Source organism: Trematomus bernacchii, unplaced genomic scaffold, assembly GCF_902827165.1.
Source record: "Trematomus bernacchii unplaced genomic scaffold, fTreBer1.1, whole genome shotgun sequence".
In the NCBI taxonomy this organism is placed as follows: domain Eukaryota; kingdom Metazoa; phylum Chordata; class Actinopteri; order Perciformes; family Nototheniidae; genus Trematomus; species Trematomus bernacchii.
This window is the reverse complement of record NW_022987547.1, coordinates 8,129,312-8,151,243: the sequence shown is the minus strand read 5'-3', so window position 1 is coordinate 8,151,243 and position 21,932 is coordinate 8,129,312. Positions and strand designations below refer to the sequence as shown.

At 39.1% G+C, this 21,932-nt stretch overlaps 1 protein-coding gene and 1 long non-coding RNA gene across 2 annotated transcripts; one reads left to right on the top strand and one right to left on the bottom strand.

The window, feature by feature from the left end:
* The first annotated feature begins 852 nt into the window (after positions 1-852).
* Positions 853-2,628, top strand: LOC117476347. The gene is made up of 2 exons (XR_004555268.1): positions 853-1,020; positions 1,497-2,628. It is a non-coding gene; the product is annotated as an uncharacterized LOC117476347 (long non-coding RNA).
* Positions 2,629-2,690: 62 nt separating this feature from the next.
* Positions 2,691-10,350, bottom strand: alpk2 (alpha-kinase 2). The gene is made up of 10 exons (XM_034122786.1): positions 10,217-10,350; positions 8,289-9,765; positions 8,064-8,211; positions 5,490-5,617; positions 5,352-5,396; positions 4,967-5,265; positions 4,420-4,508; positions 4,093-4,310; positions 3,615-3,663; positions 2,691-3,527 (listed from the first exon to the last, which is right to left on the bottom strand). Exons 2-10 carry the CDS (start codon positions 9,505-9,507, stop codon positions 3,320-3,322), a joined length of 2,403 nt encoding a protein of 800 aa, XP_033978677.1. The 5' UTR covers positions 9,508-9,765; positions 10,217-10,350; the 3' UTR covers positions 2,691-3,319.
* Between the last annotated feature and the right edge of the window lie 11,582 nt (positions 10,351-21,932).

Sequence of the window (21,932 nt, the reverse complement as noted above, 5' to 3'; positions counted from 1 at the left end):
TAAAAGACTTGCCTTATTGTTTCTTCTAAACACCTTTAACACTTATCTAACATAATCATTTTAACATACCTGAACAGTATTGCATATAAAAATACATTGTAAAATATGCTACAGCTGAATAGGGTCAAGAAGTGTACCTCCCCAGTTAAATGCTAACTGTCAGAAAACGGTTTTTTGCACTGCCAGGTTTATGATAAATGTACAAAAGACATTTCTTCAAACGTGCTAGTTGCTATTTCTGTAAAGCTTCACAGACTAAGGGTGAAACTGTTTGACACTGGCATCTTCAGAAGCCCCCTCAGTTGGGAATCCCTGATGTATTGTTCAGGTTCAGAGTGTGAAGAGAAGCTATTTCATAATATACCTTAAGTGACAGCTTTGATTATGCAATGGATCTTAGGGGACATATAACTTCCTACAAAGTATCTATTAACTATTTTTCATCCATTAACTACAAAGAATCTGTGTTTCCTTTCTTTAACATGTACATGAAATAAATGGAGGTGGGTTGACTTGACTCTTTGATGCTTTGCTTTCTGCTTTTACTGCTAATTATACCCCAAACTCTGGACTCTGACTTTTCAGCTCCTCCACGTTCTCCTGTCAGGAACCGTCGGGTGGTGACTTTCAGAGAAACCTTTGGTGTTCAGGCCCAGTTGCCTCACCGGGGCAGTTTTATTTGGTCTCCCCCTCCTCCACCCCTCACCCTCTACCTCTGGTCAGGGTCGATCGATACTTCCCCTGTAGCTTATCACTAATGTGGAACTGGCTGTTTGTCCAAACCCTGCTCTGTTTATATAAAGACTTGGAACGGGACAGCACCAAACCAAAATGCACCACATATCATGAACCTGCAGCTCCGGACGCACCAGTGGACTTTTAACCGTTTGGAAGAGACACAAAGATCTCTACTGCGAGGGGAAGGAGCAGAGAGGAGAGAGGAGCTGGAGGATGAGGAGCAGGAGAGTCACCAGATGAATGAATGAATCCTGGACAGAGGATCCACTTTAGAAACTTGAGGTGAGAGTGTCTTTGAGTACTTTAAAAAAAAAAAACTCTCTATCAATAAAATGTATCATTTCTGGTTGTTCTACAATATATATGGAGCCTTTATTAATGGTTTTCACTCAGACGAAACTATGGTGTCATTTTCAGCTCAAAATGTTATATAGTTAAAAGAAGAAACGATACAGACGTATTCAATCTATTGTGACGAGCAGTTTGAAGGTTCTGAGGTAGAAAGAAAATGGCACAGGTGGTATTTTAGTCTTTCTCACACACTTTGAATGCAAACAGCTGCAGTCATCCCCACAATCGGTTAAAAAAAGACATGGACCTTGGACATTTTGGATAAGCCTTGTGTATTTACTTAATCAATGAGTACAACATTATAGTAGATTTGAACATGTGTAAAACCAAGTGTCATAACACATTTAACTCTCTCCATTGCTCTTATTGATTCCACAAATAACTTTTTCTTCCTCTTCTTTCCCCAGATCACCCGCCTACCAGTTTGTATTAACAACCCCTCCGTGTGCAGTATCTTCAGTACACGCTTTCCTCCAGAGCTGTGGAGTGTGACAATGGTGTTTGTGTCCTGTGAATCAAACGCCATTATCACACTAAATAGCTCCAGTGTGAAACAGACCTCATGATAGTCCTCAGTTTCCTGGTGTCCACCTTCTTGTTTGTTTTGTGTCTCGTGCATTAGTTGTTATAGTTTCCTCATTACATCACATTACATTTGGCTGGCGATTGTATCCAAAGCGACTTACAATAAATGCAAAAACCATTGAGATTCCAGCTCCGAACAACAAGGAGAGTGCAGATATATTCATAGTCTTTGTGAGTGCTGGTGAATTGGGTACAAGGCCTAAGCTAACTCTTTAAAGTGCTTTTATTTTTAAAGAGTTCTTGCTGTACAGCCTGAAACACATAGGGGACACACTACGCTGTGTTGCAGTGTTGATACGGCGTGCATGATGTTGAGCCTCTGAGTGTGACCCACTTACTTTGTGTTCGAGGTGCTAACTTGAGACGTCTCCTGTGAGGATAAATGAAAATAGACGTGCCATTTGTTTTCATGCTGCCGCCATTCCTTGTGTTGTGTCAAACTTTAAAAAAAGAAAAACGGTTATGATATAAAGTACTTTTGTAAATTGCCTGTTAATATATTTTGATAGACAAAGAAACACCTTCAAACCCAGCCCGATGTTCAATTACAAGCAGGCATTTGCATACAGTGTCCAAATCCTGATCTCTTCAAACCTGAAATGTGATTTGATCAAGAAAATTAGAAAGCATTTTCAACCAGTAACATGTCTTTAATAAAACAGATCTATTGTGTGCTTACATATTTACCATAACCTGAGAACTATGTCAGCAACTTAGGTCAGAAATATAAAAGACAACAGTGAGGGTTTGACAGAGAGGGGTATCATAAGAAGACTGCCTTTACAAAGCTGCTATGGTGTTGAAATGTGGCTCTAGATGTCAGGTTTAGGATTCATTTGAAGCCGTTCACTTGATCTGAAATAGATTATAGATCCTTGAAGGATGTCAGACATACAAATACAAGTAACAGTCAGAACTGCATACAATGATATATAAATAAATCTCTCAACCATACTTTATGTGAGGTTAATGTGTACACAATGTATTTTCTGTTGTTTTCAGAATAAAATATGATATCATCCTGAATATCCTGCTTTTATTACATCATAGTAATGTCACATTAAACTGAATATACAATACCTTGCAAACCAAACGCACAAATTTGCCTCTCATACTGAACATAAAAACATATCCTTCACCGTGTGTATTTACAACCTACCTAAAAGAAATTTTCTCTAATCAATGAATTAACAAGTTCATTAATTTAATGAACTAATAGTTTGAAAACATCACCAAAGTAGAAAAAACAAGAAGAATCATTGCACCTCAAAAAATAAAGCAATCTCTAAGACGTCACAGTTTTCAACACAAACTCAACGTTAGCATCGTTTTCAAGTGTTTGTTACATTTGTCACAGTTTTCCATGACATAAAGTGTCCTCCAATGGATTATAAATACACTCTGAAACAGAAATCATCTCATTTAAATAAAATATATCTCTCAAATGTTCAACACGAGATGAAGAAAATAAAAACTTTTGTGAAATAACAGCTGCTGGTTGTATAACGAGTGAAAAACATCTGTTCTGAGACCTTTCTGTTATACATGTTTTACAGGCCAATCTCTGCATGACTGGAGGAGCAAATCACATAACACCTCAGCTAGTCAATAAAATACTGAAACATAGTCCAAGGTTCTCCCACTACTAGGACTTTCCCTTCACTGTCGGCCCAAAGGTTTTCTTCTTGGGAGCAGCAGGGGGCGGGGCTCTGGCTTTGGGGGCGGATGGAGCCTTTCTGGGTTTGGGCTGCAGGGATTTGAGGCCCAGCAGCTCACAGTACATGTTGCACAGGTGCAAAGCTTTGAACTGGTCAATGAAGGAGGTGGCACAGTTTCCTTTGAAGCCCTTGTATCTAAAAAAGAAAAAATAATGTATTAATACATCTGTTTGCATGCAACAGGAAACATGCTTTAGTATTGGTCTCAAAATAAATACTCACCCTTTCCTACAGGTGGCTATTCCCACGTCAGTAAGCCTCATTCCTACTCCTGAAAACAAGAGACATTAGGATCTTTAGTTCAAATCAAATCCAATCAAACTTTATTTATAAGCAGTTTTCATACACAAATGTAACAGAGTGATACAAAAAACACTGACTACCCTTTTCCGAGGTAATAACCAGAGCAACACACACTGTAGCTTTGTGTTAAAAAAATAGAACGTTATACCATCACAGGACTGAATAAAACAATACATTAAGAGTAAAAATAAAAAATAAAAAATAATAATAAAATAAAAATAATAATAAAAATAAGATTAAAAAGGAATAAAATAAGAATACAAATAAAGAATACGAGTAAAATAAGGAATAAATACAATTAAATTCAAAGCCTATATATTGTATGAATTATAAGTTAAAAGCAGAATAATTTGCAGATAAAAACAACTTGTGTATTAGTATACATTTCAACCCGTACCTTGCATGTCAGTGACCAGCAGGTTGCCGTCAGTCTTGTGGTAGACCCAGTGCTGGAAAGCACAACACTTCTGTCCCGGCTCCGAGTCGCGCCTCTTCAGGTTGATCTCTTTCCCGTCCTTCACTGAATACTTCACAAAGTCCCCAATCAGCTCCTGCTCCAGCGTGGCGTACGGGACGTCGTTGGACGGGCGGTGAACCAGGTAGATGGGAATAATCCTGGTGGAAGCATAGAACAAAATGCATTGAGCTTTGAGTATTTGACATTATCTTAAAGCTCAGACCTGTGCTTTGCATTCACTCTACAGATCGTTGTTGTGTGACTCACTCTGGGACCGCTCCGAAGGCCTCCACAGACTCCGCTGCAGTTGTGTACGCCTTGATGTACTCTCTTGCTGTGTTCTGGACATGGCACTCCTACAGGGCAAAAACTCAAATTACAAAACAATATCTTTCTGTATTATAGGGCAAACATGTCAGCAAGCAATGCTTTGAATAGACTAGTAATCAAATACACGTAAACATGTTTAAGGTATTTTAACACACAATTGGATAATAAACATATCAATATAAAGCCACGTACCTCACATACACATTATGTATATTTTGGTGGCACTAATGATTGTATTTTCATTGAAAATTCACGTAAAAAGGTGGCACCTTATAAGCATTTTCAAGTTACAGTAGGAATGCATTTGAGTCATAAATGTTATTCGACGTGATATAAATGTCAACTTCTTAATGAGAATGTTTTGATATTAATTGAAAATGACAAGCCTAAAAACATTTTCATAAAATGTTTTCTTTCAGAAGCATTTATAAGGTATTTATGTAAATATATTTTTACAGTATATGCACTTTATTTCATTCCCTACCTCTACAGCCAAGGTGAAGTTCTTCTGAACGAGCTCGTCGTTGTTCTTGGTCCCGTAGCTGATGGAGTTGTGTACTTTGAGCACACAGCAGTGTCCTGGTAGTAAGAGGGGTATCTGACCCGCCTGCATCTTGGTCCGGAAAGCCCGGCGGTGCATCCCCTCCCCAAAGTGAACCTTTTCAGTGATGATGCTGGCAGGCTGGTTCTCTCCAAAACACTGGTCAGATAGGAAATCCTCTTTGAAAATCAGCCTGGAGCACTGGATATCCTCCTCTTCACTCCCAACCTCCACAGGGGCAGCTAATACAAAATAAAAACATGTCAGTCCATCAAAGTCCACAAAAATACCCAAATGTGTAAAGAAAGAAACCTTTTCCAAAACTCACATAAGATGGTCTTTGGAGATGGAGGGATGACAATCTCACTGAGCACTACAAATATGAAAGAAAATACAACTTTTGTAAATGGGGGTGGATACACAATGATTTTCTAAATTGTTGATGAGGTTAAATCAATATGTATACCTTCATATGTGAGCACGTAGTCCAGGGAGGCCGATCCATGTAAACTGGTGATCTGACACTGGTACTTGCCCAGGTCTTTCTGAGAAGCGTTGCAGATGTTCACAGACACTCTGCTCTCGTCCCCTGCACTTCAAAAAAAGGTACAGTGTTACAAAATGCCCCACACAAAACCACTGATTTCTGACCCTGTGGAATTGCAAAAAAAACCTACTGTAATATCAAATGTGGGTTCACTGTGACATTTACATGAATTATATACATTATGGCAATCCAGGATCTATATGGCAATACATTAGAATTGTGTCAGCTGATCATAGCTGCTTTGGTTGTTCCTATTCTTGATTGCAGAGTATGATGCGAGTGAAGGTAGCTGTCGTTGCCCTGGGATTTGGTTGTAGTCTGTTACCTGTTTTATTATGTGGCATGTTTAGTTTTACTTCCTGCCTTTGTCTTTTTCCCGCCTGTTTTCCCCCACACCTGCGTTTCATTAGTTGATTAGGCCTTCTGTTTGTTCCTTCAATGAGTTACTTCAGGTTTGGTAGGTGTTTGTTATCCCAGTGTTTAGCATTCCTTATGTTGGTTTTACTGCTGGACTCTGCCAGTTTTCTGAACTTCAGACTGTAAGTCTTTTTTCGTTATCAAATCATTTAAACTCCCCCTGCTCTTCTTCTCCCTTCTCCTCTGTGACATCTAGATAAATGTATACCTATTTTGAAGGTATGGGTTACACAATAGCTGCTACTGACTGCTTTGCAATGATTAAGAGAGAGCAACATGTAAAACATGACTTTATAATTGCAGGAAATGTATTGTATATTGCTTTTTTAAACTGTAGTGTGTGCTCATGTGTTTCATTGTGTATAGGCTACTGTCTTAATATGATTAGTGAAAGGCAGGTTTTCCTATAAATCAATCCTCACATTTTTTTATATTAAATATCTAGGTTTATTCTTTTCTAAAATTACATTGTTCTGTTTTCTGTAATAATACACTTAAGTAAAAAACATCGGTACCACTTTACAATAAGACCACCCTTATAAAGGGTTTACGAATAGTTTGTAATTAATTTATTAATTAGGTTGTGAATACTTTATAAATCATTAATAAGCTTTTATAAGACATGAGATAAACAGGGCAACTGTGACCGGTTGCTTGCCAAATACTGAGCCCACATTTATCTGTACTGCTAAGTCTTATATTGGCTACTTAGCTTACTTCGTCTTCTTTATCAGCCAGCATCCTTGGTATCTGTTGCTCACCGAGTTGATTCTCGCTAAGTAGCTAATATAAGGCGTAGTCAACTTGCCAAATAGTGAGCCTGTGTTGATGTATGAAAACTATGTTAGAACTGGTTTATAAATGGTTCTTAATGATTAATAAAGTGTTTACAACCTAATTCATAACCTAATTATAAACCCTTTATGAATCCTTTATAAAAACCTGTCTGAAAATGAGCTGATCAGATTTTGGCCACTTTGTGATGTCATAACATTTATTTGGGTTGTGTAACCATTAGCCAATCACCAACCAAGGTAACCCCCCCCCACCTTATCACCTGAATCTCCTCCAAGAGCACCATTGTGTATTTTGTTAACCAAATCTCTCTCAGAGGGGCGTGGGGAGGGGCTCCTTATTTTCATCTCCAGTAACAGACAGAGAATCAGCACTTTTGAAACAGGGCTGAAACAGAGGGGATTATGGGATGCTGCAATGATCTGTTTGGTGTTTGGAGCCAAACACTTCTGAGACATGTTTTGTATATATCTGAGACCTATAATATATTGATGAAAAACAGTACATTAGGGGACTTTTAAAGTAACTATTAGATGTAACAGCATCCATTTTAAAGTAACCCTCCCAACCCAGGTTGGCTACTGACTGCTTTGCAAAGATTTAGAGAAAGCAAAATGTAAAACCTTACTTTATAATTGCAGGAAAAGTATTGCAATATTGCTTTTCCCTTTTAGCGTTCTGATAGAAAATGTTACCCTCTTGCATAGATCCTGCTTCCATATGCAAATATCTCTTTAAAGTGATTTTGCTCAGAGTAATGCATATTTTGTTTTGTGGAAGAAGCACAAAGGCAAACCTGACCTGATGCTTAAAATGAACAGTTTAATTATTGGAAATAATAAGAGTACCAATAAAGTTCAAGAAATTAAAACATTTAGTATATGGCTAGTGTCAATGAAGGACTGGAATACATTTGCGCCACACGAGGGGCGTGTGGCGCAGTGGATAGAGCCTTGGTGTTGGGATCAGGGGGTCACAGGTTCAAACCCCACTGCAGTCAGCATGTCGTTGTGTCCCTGGGCAAGACACTTCACCCCAAAATTGCTCCTGTGGGGATTGTCCACAGTATTGAGTATGTAAGTCGCTTTGGATAAAAGCTTCTAACAAGTAAGATGTCATGTAATGTAATTTATAATAGGCTATGGGTGTGGCATCACTTAAATTAAAGAAAACATAGTATTGCTAGTTGCAAAATATACTTTAATTATTAAGTATATGGTGTTTTAAAAGTTGAGATATGTGTAAAAATGAACCTATTTGAACTTAAACTACAGTAAATACCTTCTCTTGCTCTCAGACAGGACAGTGTCGCCTCTGCTCCAGGTGACAGTGTGGTTGGAGAAAACCGCCGCAAACTGACACCACAGGCACAGAGTCTGGGGGTCTCCGCTCACCGACACTGCCTGGATGGGCTGTACCACTTTAATGTCTGCATATGTAGACAAATAATTAGTAATAGGTTTTTTTTACTAATGTGAGATGCATAGTTTGATGTGTATCCCTTACCTTCTTTAGCTGGGATTTTCTGTTTGACCACTTCACTGTACGCCTTCTTGCGAGTAGCTCCAGCATCTGCCTTGGTTTCCTCTGCCTTTGCCAGATTAGAAATGTCTGGCTTTGGTAGTTTAGACTCCAAACCACTGACAATCTTTCCAAATTTGTTCTCTGACAGCCGACGTTTTTTAATGATATCATCGTTCAGAGTACTGGTAAAGTTCTTGGGCTTGTGGTCTTTATGATCTTCACGATGCAGAAGTGGTTCTCCATAGGAAGCTTTAGCTTTAGCTTCTGGTTTCTGGGACTTTTTCTCCTCTGACTGATCACTGTCATTTTCAGTTTTCCAAGTTTTACCACCCAGCTTGGCCTCAAACATATCAATCCTTCCTTTTGCAGTCTTTGGTTTTGCGCCATTCTCCAGCTCAACCAGAGGCTCCGCTACACTTTTCACTCCTGTTGCATTCAGAGCGTGTTTCTTTTTCTTCTTGCCATGTGGTTTGTTTGGAGCCTTCTCAGCTTCTACAACAGCTTCAATCACCAGTTTATCCTCCTTTTCCTCAGGCCCGACTTGAATGTTCTCACTAATGTGATTTTCCTCAGAAAGAGGATGAGTTTCTTGCAGTTTGCAGACCTGCTGGGGGGAAACGTGATGAGATAAATTATCCTGTTGCTTTGTAGCTTGTACACCATGATGATGGCCAGCTGTTTTGTCCTTCTTGGAGCGGGCTCTGCTCTCTGAGGTCCACTTGTGGGTTTTATGCGGCATAGTTTCAGCTGTTTTCTGACTTAACTCAGACTGTATGGCTTTGGCGATGGGTTTTACAGCCCAGGGGACAAATGGGTCATTTAAATCTAAAGTGATGAATGCAATGCGGTTCCTCTGTGACACGATGAAATGATCTGCAGGGACATCAGCCAAGTGAGAAAGTTCTTTACTGAGGTCATTAATCTCCTCAAGTATTGTTTTTCTCGCAGTGACAAAGTCCGGTTGTTTCTTTGTTGAAGATTTCTCTGCAGACTTTGTTGTATTTTCCTTTCTATGTATCAACTCGTCACCATCCAAAGAAGTTTTGTCAGTAATCCCATCCAAGGTTGGCCAGAGAATGCAGGGTTGTACGTGACCACAACCAAGGTCTGTGTTGTCATTGAGAGAAGCTTGATCTCCTTCCAAAGTGCAGTTTGTCCGACAGACGAGGGAGGAGCAGATATCAAGAGGGGCTAAGGGCATAATAAACTTGGGACTTCCCCTCTCTTGCTCCACCTGACATGGCCCGTTAAGGTCTGGTAGAGTGTCAGGTCGTTTGTGCACATTTGGCACGCGTGAGTTTGTCAGAGTGTTTTTGGGGGAAAAACGACGATCTGATGAAGGTTCTGTATCTTCTCGAAAGACCTCCGCACAGCTTCTGTTGACTTCCTGCTCGACCACAGAGCCCGGCTGGGAGACGATGTGTTCGTATGTCACTTCACACACTTCATCTCTAAAGGGCTGGCAATGAAAAAACAACAAATATTAATTCAAGAAATGTCAAGAAATAGTACATTGCAGACACTAATATTTATTCAATTATCACATGCTTGAGTAAAAAACTGTCATACTGAACTGATAATGGAAAATGATTGTAGACCTTTCAATAACACTAAAGTGTTGGCATGTTATTATATCAAGGCAGATTCTAGATAGTAGGTTACTTAATCTCTAAAGGGCTGGTAATGAAAACAATTATTGAAGAAAATGTAAGGCAATTTTAGGAAATTGTACACTTATTTATAATATTATCATATTCTTCAGTAAAAGTCTGTTACACTGAGGATGTTAAATGATCGACTAGACCTTACAATAACACCAAAGTGTTGGCAGGTTATTATTCGAAGGCAGATTCTATAGATAGTAGGTTACAAAAACATGCCAGAGCATTCAGATCCTTTTTAACACATACCTTTCTATGGAGCCACAAAGCAGACGTTTATGAAACACCATGCTTTTATATCCAATCCCACTGTCCATATGTCCTGTATGCCAACCTAGACTGTCGCTGTTATAGACAGGAGCTCCGACTATGCCCTGCACACATAAGCCAATCAAAAGCAGTCTCCTATGCCCACGGACTTCTTGGTGTCCTGATCCTTGGTTTCTGAAGGAGATGCGGTGGGAATGTGTGTGATAAAGGGTGCACACATAAAGAGAGAGAGAGAGAGAGAGAGAGCAAGGGAGGGTCATGTTTCAGTCCTCAGCTGTGCCTTCCTCTCACCCCTCCATCCTGACACGCCACGGATGCATGCTATTATCATTGAACTCCAAACTATTATTAGATGCCATTTCAGTCCATCTGAAGTTTTCCTCACATGCACTCCCAGTTTCCTTCAGCACACACAGCTGTCAGTCTTTGAGACGGGAGCCAAAGGACTTATCCAATCACACAGAATTAAGCCGAGACATGCAAGGCGTCACGGGTGTAAAATAGGTGGCTCCCATCTAAAGCAGGGTGACAATACTTGTGAGTGTCATGCATCGATATCACTTTTCAGAACTGCACAACTCCTGACTGGCTATCAATACTCTAGGAATGAAAAGACTGACAAGGACAAAGGTGGGAATGCCTTTTAACGTTGTGGACGTGTTAACAAAGCCCATTACTGATTTATCTGGCGCCAAGCATGACTGATTGTTCTCTCAATCGAGAGGGGTAACTCTTTCCACTGCTCTCTCACTGTCTGCCATATATTACAAAAAAAGTGATGTGTGTGGACAGGCGCGAGGTGTGTGTTAAATACTTTACTGAATTGTATGGGACAATACAAGTATAAATCTATCTAGTAAGTCATCTTACCTCTTCAATCATCAGCTCTCCAGGTTTATTTTGTCCCGCCAAATCTGTATCCTCTGTTATATTCAGTACGACCGGATCTTCTTCATTGCTGATAAAAGTGTCCTCAAATCCAAAGTGAGAAAGGTCCAGATAAGCAGAATTGGACCCAACGATCACATCTGAACGGTACCCTCCAGGAAAGGCCATGGTAGCACTGGATGATCCCATGGATGAGTGCTGGTTTGTGGGGCATGCAGAGAGCTCAGCCTGGCAGCTCTGGATCTCCTCTGGCTCCTTTTCATCTTGTGAGTTCGCTGTTGAATCACACAAGGATTCAACGCTCTGGGAGTCCTCTCTGTCTCTGAGCTCAGGTTGTGCAGCTTCGCACAAAGAGAGTAAGCTCTGCCCAGAGAGGAAGGAGCTCTCTGGGATGTTTTGCCCCTCTAGGGGCTGATCCTGGATGCCCATGGTTGCCTGTACTCCTGGCTCTAGACCCTTTCCTTCTTTAAACGTCTCTGTCTCAATATGAGTATTCACCTCTGCTAGTGCCTGTGTTAGAGCATCAATCCCGGCCCCTATTTCTGTAAAAGCGGCTGTAAAGTCCTCTGGTGGAGCTGCGATGATCCCACTCCAGTCTGAGAGTGCACTGGCCCAGCTGTCTATGGATGACCACCGCTCAACTGGTGGCCCCCAACCCCTGGTGTCATCGCTGGACCAGCCAATCCACTCGCTCCCATCAGGGTTGTAACCTGACACGTTTGTCTCTCCTGGGGGAAAAGAAACGTCACTGGTGAGCTCTCCTTGAGTCATATAAAGTCCCGTCTGGTCCCAAACATCCTTATCTTGTGTATCCTCACCTGTCAGATACTGGCATGCGTCCAGCCACAGCTCGATAGGGCTGTCGCTTCGCCTTGTTTGGTGGGTCAAATCAGAGACCTCTGCTTTTCCTCGCCTCCCATCATTTACCGACATCAAGCCTGCCTCACAGGCATCCACAGCAGGTGGTCTTAACTTTGAATGTTGGCTTACGTCTGACGCATAGCCCACCATAGCTCGTTCCTCAGTCGAGCCGCTATGACATTGTGTCACCACGTTTTCTGAATCACACACAAGGTCACATGTACCGCAGTCAGGTTCTGCCGTTCCTCCCTCTGTGTCTGAAAATGTCCTTTGTCCTTTGTCTTCAGGACTTTTAATCTCCTGCGGATCTACATCAGGGGTCAGGAGGAACTCTTGTGTGTCACTTTCAAAGATATAAAGGTCTGACACAGGTGGTAACGACTTTAATAGAAAAGTGGCTCGACTGCGTTCAGAGCTGGAAAGAGGCTCAGTGTCAGGTGTCTCCGTCGAACTTTCAGAAGTAGAAGACATGGCCCCAAAAAGCTGAGGTGTACCATTGTCTTGTATTAATGAAAAGGACAGGGCTGGTTCTTTTGAAAAGTGAAACTCTGAAAAAGATTCAGAAAGGGGGGAAATCAAATCATGAGAGAAGTGAGGTAATATTGGTAATACAGGTTCTGATGAACCCAAATAGCTACACACTCTGAAATCATCATCCGTTGGTGCTGAATCAGAGCAAAATGGTAAACACTCTGACATATCAAAGCTGGATGATGGGGGCTTCAAGCAGTCTGAGTTGGGGGTTTTCTCCTGATTGAGACATTTGGAAGTGTTTAATAAAGGCTCAGTTGATTTGACTTTAGGGTCTGAGATATCTAACTCGACCTCTGCCCCTGCCTTTTCTGCAGACAGCATGTTTTCAATAAGACTGTGCATAAGAGAAGGAGCAACTCAATTCTCAGTTAGACAGTCTGTAAGAGCTGGAAGGGAACATGTTTTCTCATCTGTGCAATGGAGTCACAGGTCCATCTTGTGCTGCTAGATTCCAGCTTCCAACTTCAGGCTAAGCCATGGGACAAATAGCAGGAAGCGTGTTTCTGCTTGGCGTTTCTTGAGACATTTCCTCCCCTGGGTCCAACTGGGTCCTTAGTATTTAGTACCTGCAAAGTGAAGTCAGACAGTCAAATAATCTCTTATCTGAGGCACTTGAGTATATTTACTTCCTTGATATGAAGCATAAGATAAGATAAGAGGTACTTTATTGATCCCAAATTGGGAAATGTTTGCGTTGCAGCAGCATAAAAAAACAACAAAGCAAAACAAGGCATATAAACAATAGGATTTAAACATCTCAAAATAGAATTAAAACAGCATTAAAAAGTAGAAAATATACAGTAGAGTGAAGATAAATCTATAAAGTCTCACAAGAAAACACTCTTGAAGGGCTTTAGACACAATACAAAGCAGGCTATTATTTACATTAAGAGTGTAGGGAATGGAATATTAAATTAAATATAAATATAAAATGTACAGTGTGTCCAGTTATCCAAAGAGAAGCTGGAGCAGAGAGTTCTCTTCCAGCCAGAGGTGATTTGTTATTGGAAGCAAGGTCCACTATCTACCTCTATCTATTTATGTTACTTTCAGGAGATATTTCTTTTTTTTAAATGGCATGTTGCATCTATTTTGGAGGCTTTTAAAGGGCCCTTGACATACCTTATCAACAGGAAACCTTCCTTGTTGTTACCCTGTAGCTGATAAAGATGTCCAGTGTGTGTTGTTGTGCTGTTACCAGACCCAGACTACATTCTCAAATGTATATTGTCTTACACAACTAAGAGGTAGTAAAACATGTCAGGTTTTTCTGATTTAAGTATTTACTAAACAACTACATTGATGCACACATTTTGCATTATACTCCTAACTTTAAAATGTCTTAAAACGCATTTAAAGAAGTTTATTGTTAAGCAGTTTTCAAGTAAATCTAAAAATCTAAAAATATAGGTAACCAAAATGACATGCAACTGATGAGTAACACTGGGGTTAATATTTCAGCTGGGTTTTATTACATCTGCAATATTTAGAGACTTAATGTGACTGTAAAAGCACATCTGTGTCTAAAAGGCACCCATATTAGATTCACATTGCCCAACCTAACATACGTGCACAAGCCTGATATGAAGTGTTGAAGGGGGAGGCTTCAAAACATGCACCCTGATATACAAGTTTGCAGGAGGGGAACCGATGACAAACGACACTGGAAAAATACCAGCACATATTCACCCATGACCTGCATTCGTCACATTCCTGCTGCAGTGAAGGACAGAGCAGGTCTGAAGTGTTTACCAAGGAATACTGATCCTGACTTGACAAACACCTTGGATAATCTGTAAACGCATTTCACACAATGCTCAAGCTGCAAAATGCATTAAAACACGTCTTAATAATAATGTTATAGATTGTTTTCCTTAAATGAAGCCAATCTGTGTGATATGCCATACACTGATTCCATATTTACCTTTTTAATTATCGTGTGCATACTATTGTCCCAATTTTCTAAGTGGTATCATACTTGAAGAGGCACTTGAAAGGTTTTTAATGAATCAGAAATCATTGTTGTTGGCTTGGTTGATTAATGCATTAGATAGGACTTGATCTATATCAAAAAACAATAAAGCTGTCAGCGCCTGGGTGACTGAGAGCAAGAACTTGTAATTCGATGTCAACTTGGCTCTCTGTGCCAAAATAGATCTGTCCTCAAGCACACAACACGCCCCAAGAGACCACTGCTTCTTTAAAACCTCTGTATGTGAACAACTTGATTGAAAGACTAGAGCTCGAGTAAATAAGAAACGCGGTTTTAGAAATCAGAAAATGAGAGGCCTCATAATTCAAGACATTCTCAACACTAAGGGCTACAAATAAGCAGAAAAACAAACAAATATTGTTGAGTAATTTTGATTGTTAATCATTTTAGGGATTCAAATCTGATGCTTCACAAATTATATGATATGTTTATAATGCAGCCAAGCCGAGTGTGTCAACCTGTCAGCAGTTAGACAACGCAGTGGAATTGACAACATCTACCATTCCCAAAGGAAGACCACAAACACATGTCTAACAAGTTACCTAACAGCTGACTCACACATGATGAAAAATATAAATATTACTTGAGGTATTGTAACAGTTGACAGCCTGTGAAGGGGTTTTTCAGCCATGCGTGTAGTTGTAGTACGTACCCTTGTAATAGCCGTGCGGTTGAGGATTCAGACGTGTGTTGTAGGACTTCAGTATGAGTCCAGGCTTGAGCCGGCAGTCTCGGGGTGTGATTCTATTTTTAACTGTTGTCCCCCGCAAGTACAAAGTCAGATACCTGATATTGCGGACATGTGCCGATCTTGAACATTTAAAACTCAATATCTATTTTTGCAGTGTGTTTCAGTGTTGGCCTACTTTACAGATAAAGATGTTGACTTGTGGTCATTAAATAAATGTAACTAATGGAAGTTTTTGGCTCAGAGAGAGAAATCATGAGGAACTTTAGGCAAGCACATTGGAGTAATGTTTTGATGAAACGTCAGGCATAATAAGATATCTCATATGCAAGAGGGAAAACAAAAATGTAATGCTTATTCATTCCCGTCTGTCCTTATCAACTTAACATATAGGAAAAAAAGCAATAAAAGAGACAACCTGTTGATAATCCATTTAAACACAAGGCAGTTTGTATTAGATATGCAGAATTTGTCTAAATCTAAGTAATTCAACTTATTTTTCTGACGGTACCTTATAGGCTAGATTTTGTGAGGGAAACATTTAGCAGACTCTTGAATTACATTCAACGGGTGAAAAGAAGCAAAGAAGATGAAAAAATAAACAAACAACACAATGAACACAAGCTAATCCCTGATGATAAAGATGGCAGGTCAGTGTGCAATAAATTGAATGGTCCCCTGATTCTCATTTAGCTGGAAAATAATAATGATTATCTTTTGTCTGTATTGAATTAAATGAAACTAGTGCTCTGTTAATTGCCAAGCTGTCATGTCTTTAAGCTAATCAGAAATCTAGAGCAAAAAGATGGTTAGCTTAGCTTAGCAAATAGCCTGCAAACAGGGAAACAGCTGGCTCGAAAGAGAAGGAAATCTGCCAAAATGTATTAGGACTATAATAATCTAAAAACAATTGTCTAATTTATCATCTTTATATGATAGAATGTAGCTTTTATTGTTTGTTTTCTTACCTTTGGACAGAACCAGGCTAGCTGTTTCCACTTGTTCAGGTCTTGGCGGGTGTACAAGGTGGTTACAGAAGCTAGCTAGCTAACATGTTAGTTGTCAAAAAAACAGTCCAGTAGGCTATTTAATGTAATGGCTTGCTTCAACCACTTTGTAACAAAAGTTAAATCCATTGACTAAACTCTGTGGGTTGATCACACTTTAGTTGATACGTTTTGAGTAATCTTTTATATTTTTTATACATTTGTGGGGAATAATAGCTCTCACCACCAACTGCTTTACTGCAGCTGTATATTGAACGAACTTTGAAAAAGTAGCAGGCTGTTCAAGAGCTTGGTTACACTTGAACATGTGGCATATAATTATTGCCACATTTGCATACAACTTGGAACATTTACTTTTTGGAGAGTCTGTTTCATTTAATTGTAGGTAATTTTCTGAAGACATATTCATAACATGTTCTCACTTCAAGTAATTTCATCCCATGCTGTTATCCAGCTCTCACAACTGTCGGTGCATTATTCCTGCCACAGAGCTCCTACACATTACTGTCTTTGACTGTACACCTTGCATATCTCTAACTTCTTTTGTTTGGACATTCTTTTTTATTCGTTCCTATAATGTTCCTGCAGGACCATTACACTTTTCTCTGGTCCGCTTTTGATGTTTAATTAACAGAAAATTAGACTTGAAATAACCACCTGTATTTTTATAAAACAGTTTTCTGAATGTTTCGTAATGACGGTGAAGGTCAGTTTTATAAACAAGGGTAGTTTATGGCTCTTGCATAATTGTTTTCTGTGACAGGTGCGTGAAGCAGATACTTTTACTGCTTTAAATCACCACGTTGTAAATAGTGGTTTGACAACAGGGACCCTCCAATACAACTGAAGTCTGTTTTGTTGTAATAAATAAAGAAAATAGACTATTTGTAGCTACATTTTTACAGTACAACTACCATGGAAAAGCAATGTATGAATGTATTGTTATTGTGATATTTAGAATTAAGTGATGTGTTTCTGAATTATGAGTCATGCGTTCACACACTACAAGGGGTTTTATTTGTCTACAGGAGTTCAGTATCTGAGTACGAGGGCAAAAACATTATAAAATGATGTCATGTATTTTCGTTCCATTGCAAGCACGTCTTCTTGTGGTGATTGCATTTAATAAGCAACAGAGAATATTATTGGACTATTGGTGCATGCTGTGTACACTTTAACATTTTTTGTTTAACAATTTTGAGTTGATCCTTTGCATTGAAAGTGTGTGTGTGTGTGTGTGTGTGTGTGTGTGTGTGTGTGTGTGTGTGTGTGTGTGTGTGTGTGTGTGTGTGTGTGTGTGTGTGGCTTCTCAGGAGAAATACATTTGGGGTCTATGCAAACACTTTATTGGTTAAGATGGCATATTAAAAGTTAGGCAAAAAGTGATAAATAAAGAGATTTATTGAAAAACACAATTGAACTTTCTGTATTCTGTGGCGAGGGGGTCAACAGTGAGCGCAACAATAATAACAGCCATGCTCAGTATTTCTTTAAGCATAAGCTTACTTTATTTCTTCAAAACAGTATTGTTACAATTTTGAAAGCGTCTCAGACACGATACACCATCTTGAGCATGTTGTTGTTGGGCTTTGGAATGGACATGGCCTCTTGTAGTCATGGTAACAGAAGTGTCGTCTTACCAAAGCAAGATATATTTTTACACCATGTTGTTGCACAGTCTGCCTCGCCCTAGCGTCTGCCCTCCTTCCCTAAACTCATTGGGACAGGACCAGGTGGGCAATAGTGCTGCACATGTAAGAAGTATGTGTCACGACTACGTTTTGTTTGTTTGGGAGCGTGAGAGAGTCAGCTGAAGCATACTTTTCCAGAACTCATAAAGGCAGGAGCAAATAGATGACATGAGATCACTATATAAAAGAAATACCTAGCCATATTTAGATTTCATCTTACACCAGTGAAACCATGGTCTCGCCTACAATATGAAATGAAGCATGATTTTATTTGGAACATTGGATACTGAAACTTGAAATTAATTACAGATTAAACATTTGGAAATTGTGTTGTCTTTTTATCCCATATCGTGCTGATTTGATAACATTACTCAAGTGACAATCTATATATGTGAGCTTGTATGTATTTGTATAAAATCTTTATGTGCCTCTCCATTTTAGGAGAAGGAATGGCTTCTCAACCAGCATGGTAAACAAATAGCTGGACGCTATCGTGAGCACCAGGTGACCAAGGAACAGGTACAGCTAAAGAAGAAGGCAATACATTAGAGAAGGATACTGAAACACAGATAAATAATGATAAAATCTGAAACAGGTCATCATTAGGCTCGATGAAACTTAATGGAAGGTGCTGACTTACGTAGGTGATCTCAGAGTAATGGATTGCAGTCTCTTGCAAGCCAATGTACTGTAGGAGATCATGGGATGTGTCAGATAGCAGGCAAAGCTAATGTTGGAAAGAGGAACCCAGAAACCCAAAGACAAGAATCTCTGGATCACACCTGGAGAGAGGATGAAACAGGGGGAACATTTTTAAACACATATTTCTGCTTTCATGTTAATGTTACCTTTTTATTTAAATTGACAAGAAGTGTTCAGACTTGCGTCTTTTGTAATTATATCCATATTTGTTTAACCAGGTCATTTATTTGAGTCTTGTATACTGTAGATACGTAGGTGAGAAATGTAAAGAGACATTTTCCAATGTCTCCCCTGTAGTGCTGCTATTTATCGTTTGTTTTTGTGTGTGATGCAGCCTGTTAGAGATAACAGCCACACAGATGGCACTAATGGCACTTGGCTTGTGATGCTCCAAGTGCCCAAAAAATCCATTAAAAAAAACGTACAAGTTTCATGTAGTAACTATTTGTATATCGAACTAAACCAGCCGACGAGTAAGCACTAGTGAGTAACCGCCTTCTGTAGCACCTTCTGTGCAGTGGTAAAAAAGGCAGATATAGTATTAATCTAGATAAATAAAACTACAGAGAAAAGGCATGCATTTTTCTAATATAGTATTGAAGTACTGAATACAAATAACACTAATAATTGGTTAAGATGCATATTCAAAATTCTAATTTATGGAATGTGTGGTCTTTGTTTACCTCCATACCCATCCTCACAGGCCAGTATGATCCAGGCCACAGCCATAGCTGCAGCTGGGCAGTTACAACAGCTCCGGCCACAGAGTTCATCAGCAGAAGACCTCCAGCAACAACTATAAACACACTTTTGTTTCTGATAAACAAAAGACAGGATAGAGGAATAAGATTATATAAGTTGTAAATAAGCAATGCAAATTGTAGTTTGTTGTAAAATGTAAAAATCAAGGACATACAGTCTGTAAAAAAAGTTATTGCTTTATGAAATACTTCACTCCCAAAATGACCATCTGTATTTCAAGTATTCTCCTTGTGTCACCTTTGTGAATACAACTTTTTTTGAATGCCTTCATGGCAAAGAAATGTAAATAATAAAGAAAGAACATTTTTGATGATTTTAAGTAAAAGACGGGCTCTTAAACAACAGCAAAACTGTATTACTCATTAGTTTAACAACTCTCCCAAAACGTGTTTAGTACAATCTAAGGTTCTTGTATTTATATGCTCACAACTTCCCAAAGACAGGCATTTTACTTGGTGTACATACATTTGACTTTTGGGTATGACTATTGCATACCTAGTCTGTTTGGATAGAGTTTTGCTTTTGTTACACCATTTACTCCAAACATCAAGAAGGTTCTGTTCTCTTAATTTTCGTTCATCATACCGGCTTGTGAGAAAAACTGTATTCTTGATAATTTCAAGGTAACATTTGGTGACAAAGCAAAGAGAACTGCAAACAAAAAGATATGTTAGAACAAAGAAAAAAGACTTATAGTTTACATGATTACACAAATGATTTGTTTGCAACTTATAGTTTTATTTTGAAATTAAATGTATTTTGCTTGACTCAGTTAGTTTTTTTCTCTTAAACTCTTAGTTTTGCTTGATTCTGAGAAAGTGTTGCTTTATCTTTATGAAACAAAACTAATCCCATAGGGGGCTGGCTACAAAATGAGAGGATACATTTAATTGGTTTTGAAGTTAACCAAAACATATGTACCTATCATCTACATTCTGTAGTCCAATCACAGCACAGCATTATACTGTTGGTGTTCATCTTGTGAACATTTTCAGGAAATCTTGTGGTACATGTTATGATGATACTTACTCTGACTGTTTTCTTCTGAAGTGTTACTTTTAGTTTCAGAGGAGGAAGGCTTCTCTGCGGGGGCGACCTCTTTCTTCCGTTGCAGAAGGTTCATAGCTGTTAACAGGGTAGCCGCAAGAGGGATGATATCATTACAGAACACACAAACCTGCAGGATAAAAGATGTTTGTTAAGTGAAGACTCATCAATAGCAGGTTAAAAAAGTCATGGAATTTACAGAGACACTTCTGCAGTTTCAAAATAAAAGCATATCTTCAAAGTGATTTATATGTATCAATGTTTTAACTTGTATTACATTTGTATCGCTGTATCATTCCAGAGATATTAATAGTTACACCCCCCATAAGAGAGGGTTTAAAAAAACACTGACAGAAAGATGGCGTCTGATGCATCAGGAGCTATGGTGTCGGACAAACAGTGGGTCATGGTCATCTCCTGAGTGGTGTGATTGACCAGGATGCAAGGAAAAGGAGGAATGAGGGGCGTCTGACCAAACCGAAGTCTCCCTGTTAAACAAAATGAAAATAATCAAATATAGAAATTACCGAATGCTTTGTCCAGAGATAACGTATTTTGAAATCACTGACCGTCTTAGATAGTTAACTTTAGTCTAAGATATCTCAGTGGGTCTCAAACGTTTTGATCACAATTTATGTAAACACATATTTCCAAGGCACTCCTTTATAATTATTGGGATAAACAGGTTTGAAATAATTTCAATGTATACTATAGGACAGTAAACCAAAAATATCGTTTAAAACTGGAGAGATAAAAAAATATGCATAAATAAATAAATGTAAACTAGGTAAAATAAGATATGAATGAACAACTGTTACATTCCCTACTGGACTAGGGGAACCAAAGGGAAGTAACAAAATACAAAACAACCGGGCATGGCATCAAAACGCTAAAAACGCTGCTGAAGGTTAATCCAATGGTTAATCCAATGTGTCTGTGTCACTTTGAAATGATTACTGATAATCCATCTTCATATTTACTAATTTGAGCCTAGGTTTCAGTTTTCAGTTTTCAGAGCGTAATATAGCTTTCGACTGCGTGCGCGTCACTCTCACTCCTCAATGGTACCTTGTGTATGTGGAACTTCCCCTTCGATTCTATTGGCTCTAGGGGTTAAAAAGAGGTGTCAATCACCAAAATCGACCAATGGGTTCCAGAGAAACGGCAAATTACATTACTTTACATGTCATTTGTTAGACGCTTTTATCCAAAGCGACTTACATACATTCAGTACTGTGGACATTCCCCACAGGAGCAATTTGGGGTGAAGTGTCTTGCCCAGGGACACAACGACATGCTGACTGCAGTGGGGCTCGAACTTGGTGCCCCCTGATTCGAAGTCCAGCACTCTATCCACTGAGCCAAATCCACCCAAATCCACACAAATGACCCCAAAGGTGTTTTTTGTTGTTGCTAAACCTCTCTAAAAAGGTCACATGTCACTTGTTTTGCATCAATCTTGATACAGGGTACTTATTATATGTTATAGTTTGGATTCCTAAAGCTTTTAGTCTACTATCCC

What these genes read in the sequence shown, in the direction of transcription:
- alpk2 (XM_034122786.1), bottom strand. Translation starts at nt 9,507, where the DNA reads ATGCCCTTAGCCCCTCTTGATATCTGCTCCTCCCTCGTCTGTCGGACA. An exon ending in CTACGTGCTCACATATGAAG is followed by an intron (nt 5,397 to 5,489) that starts GTATACATATTG and finishes TCATATTTGTAG; the next exon opens with TGCTCAGTGAGATTGTCATC. An exon ending in GCTGGTCACTGACATGCAAG is followed by an intron (nt 3,664 to 4,092) that starts GTACGGGTTGAA and finishes TCTTGTTTTCAG; the next exon opens with GAGTAGGAATGAGGCTTACT.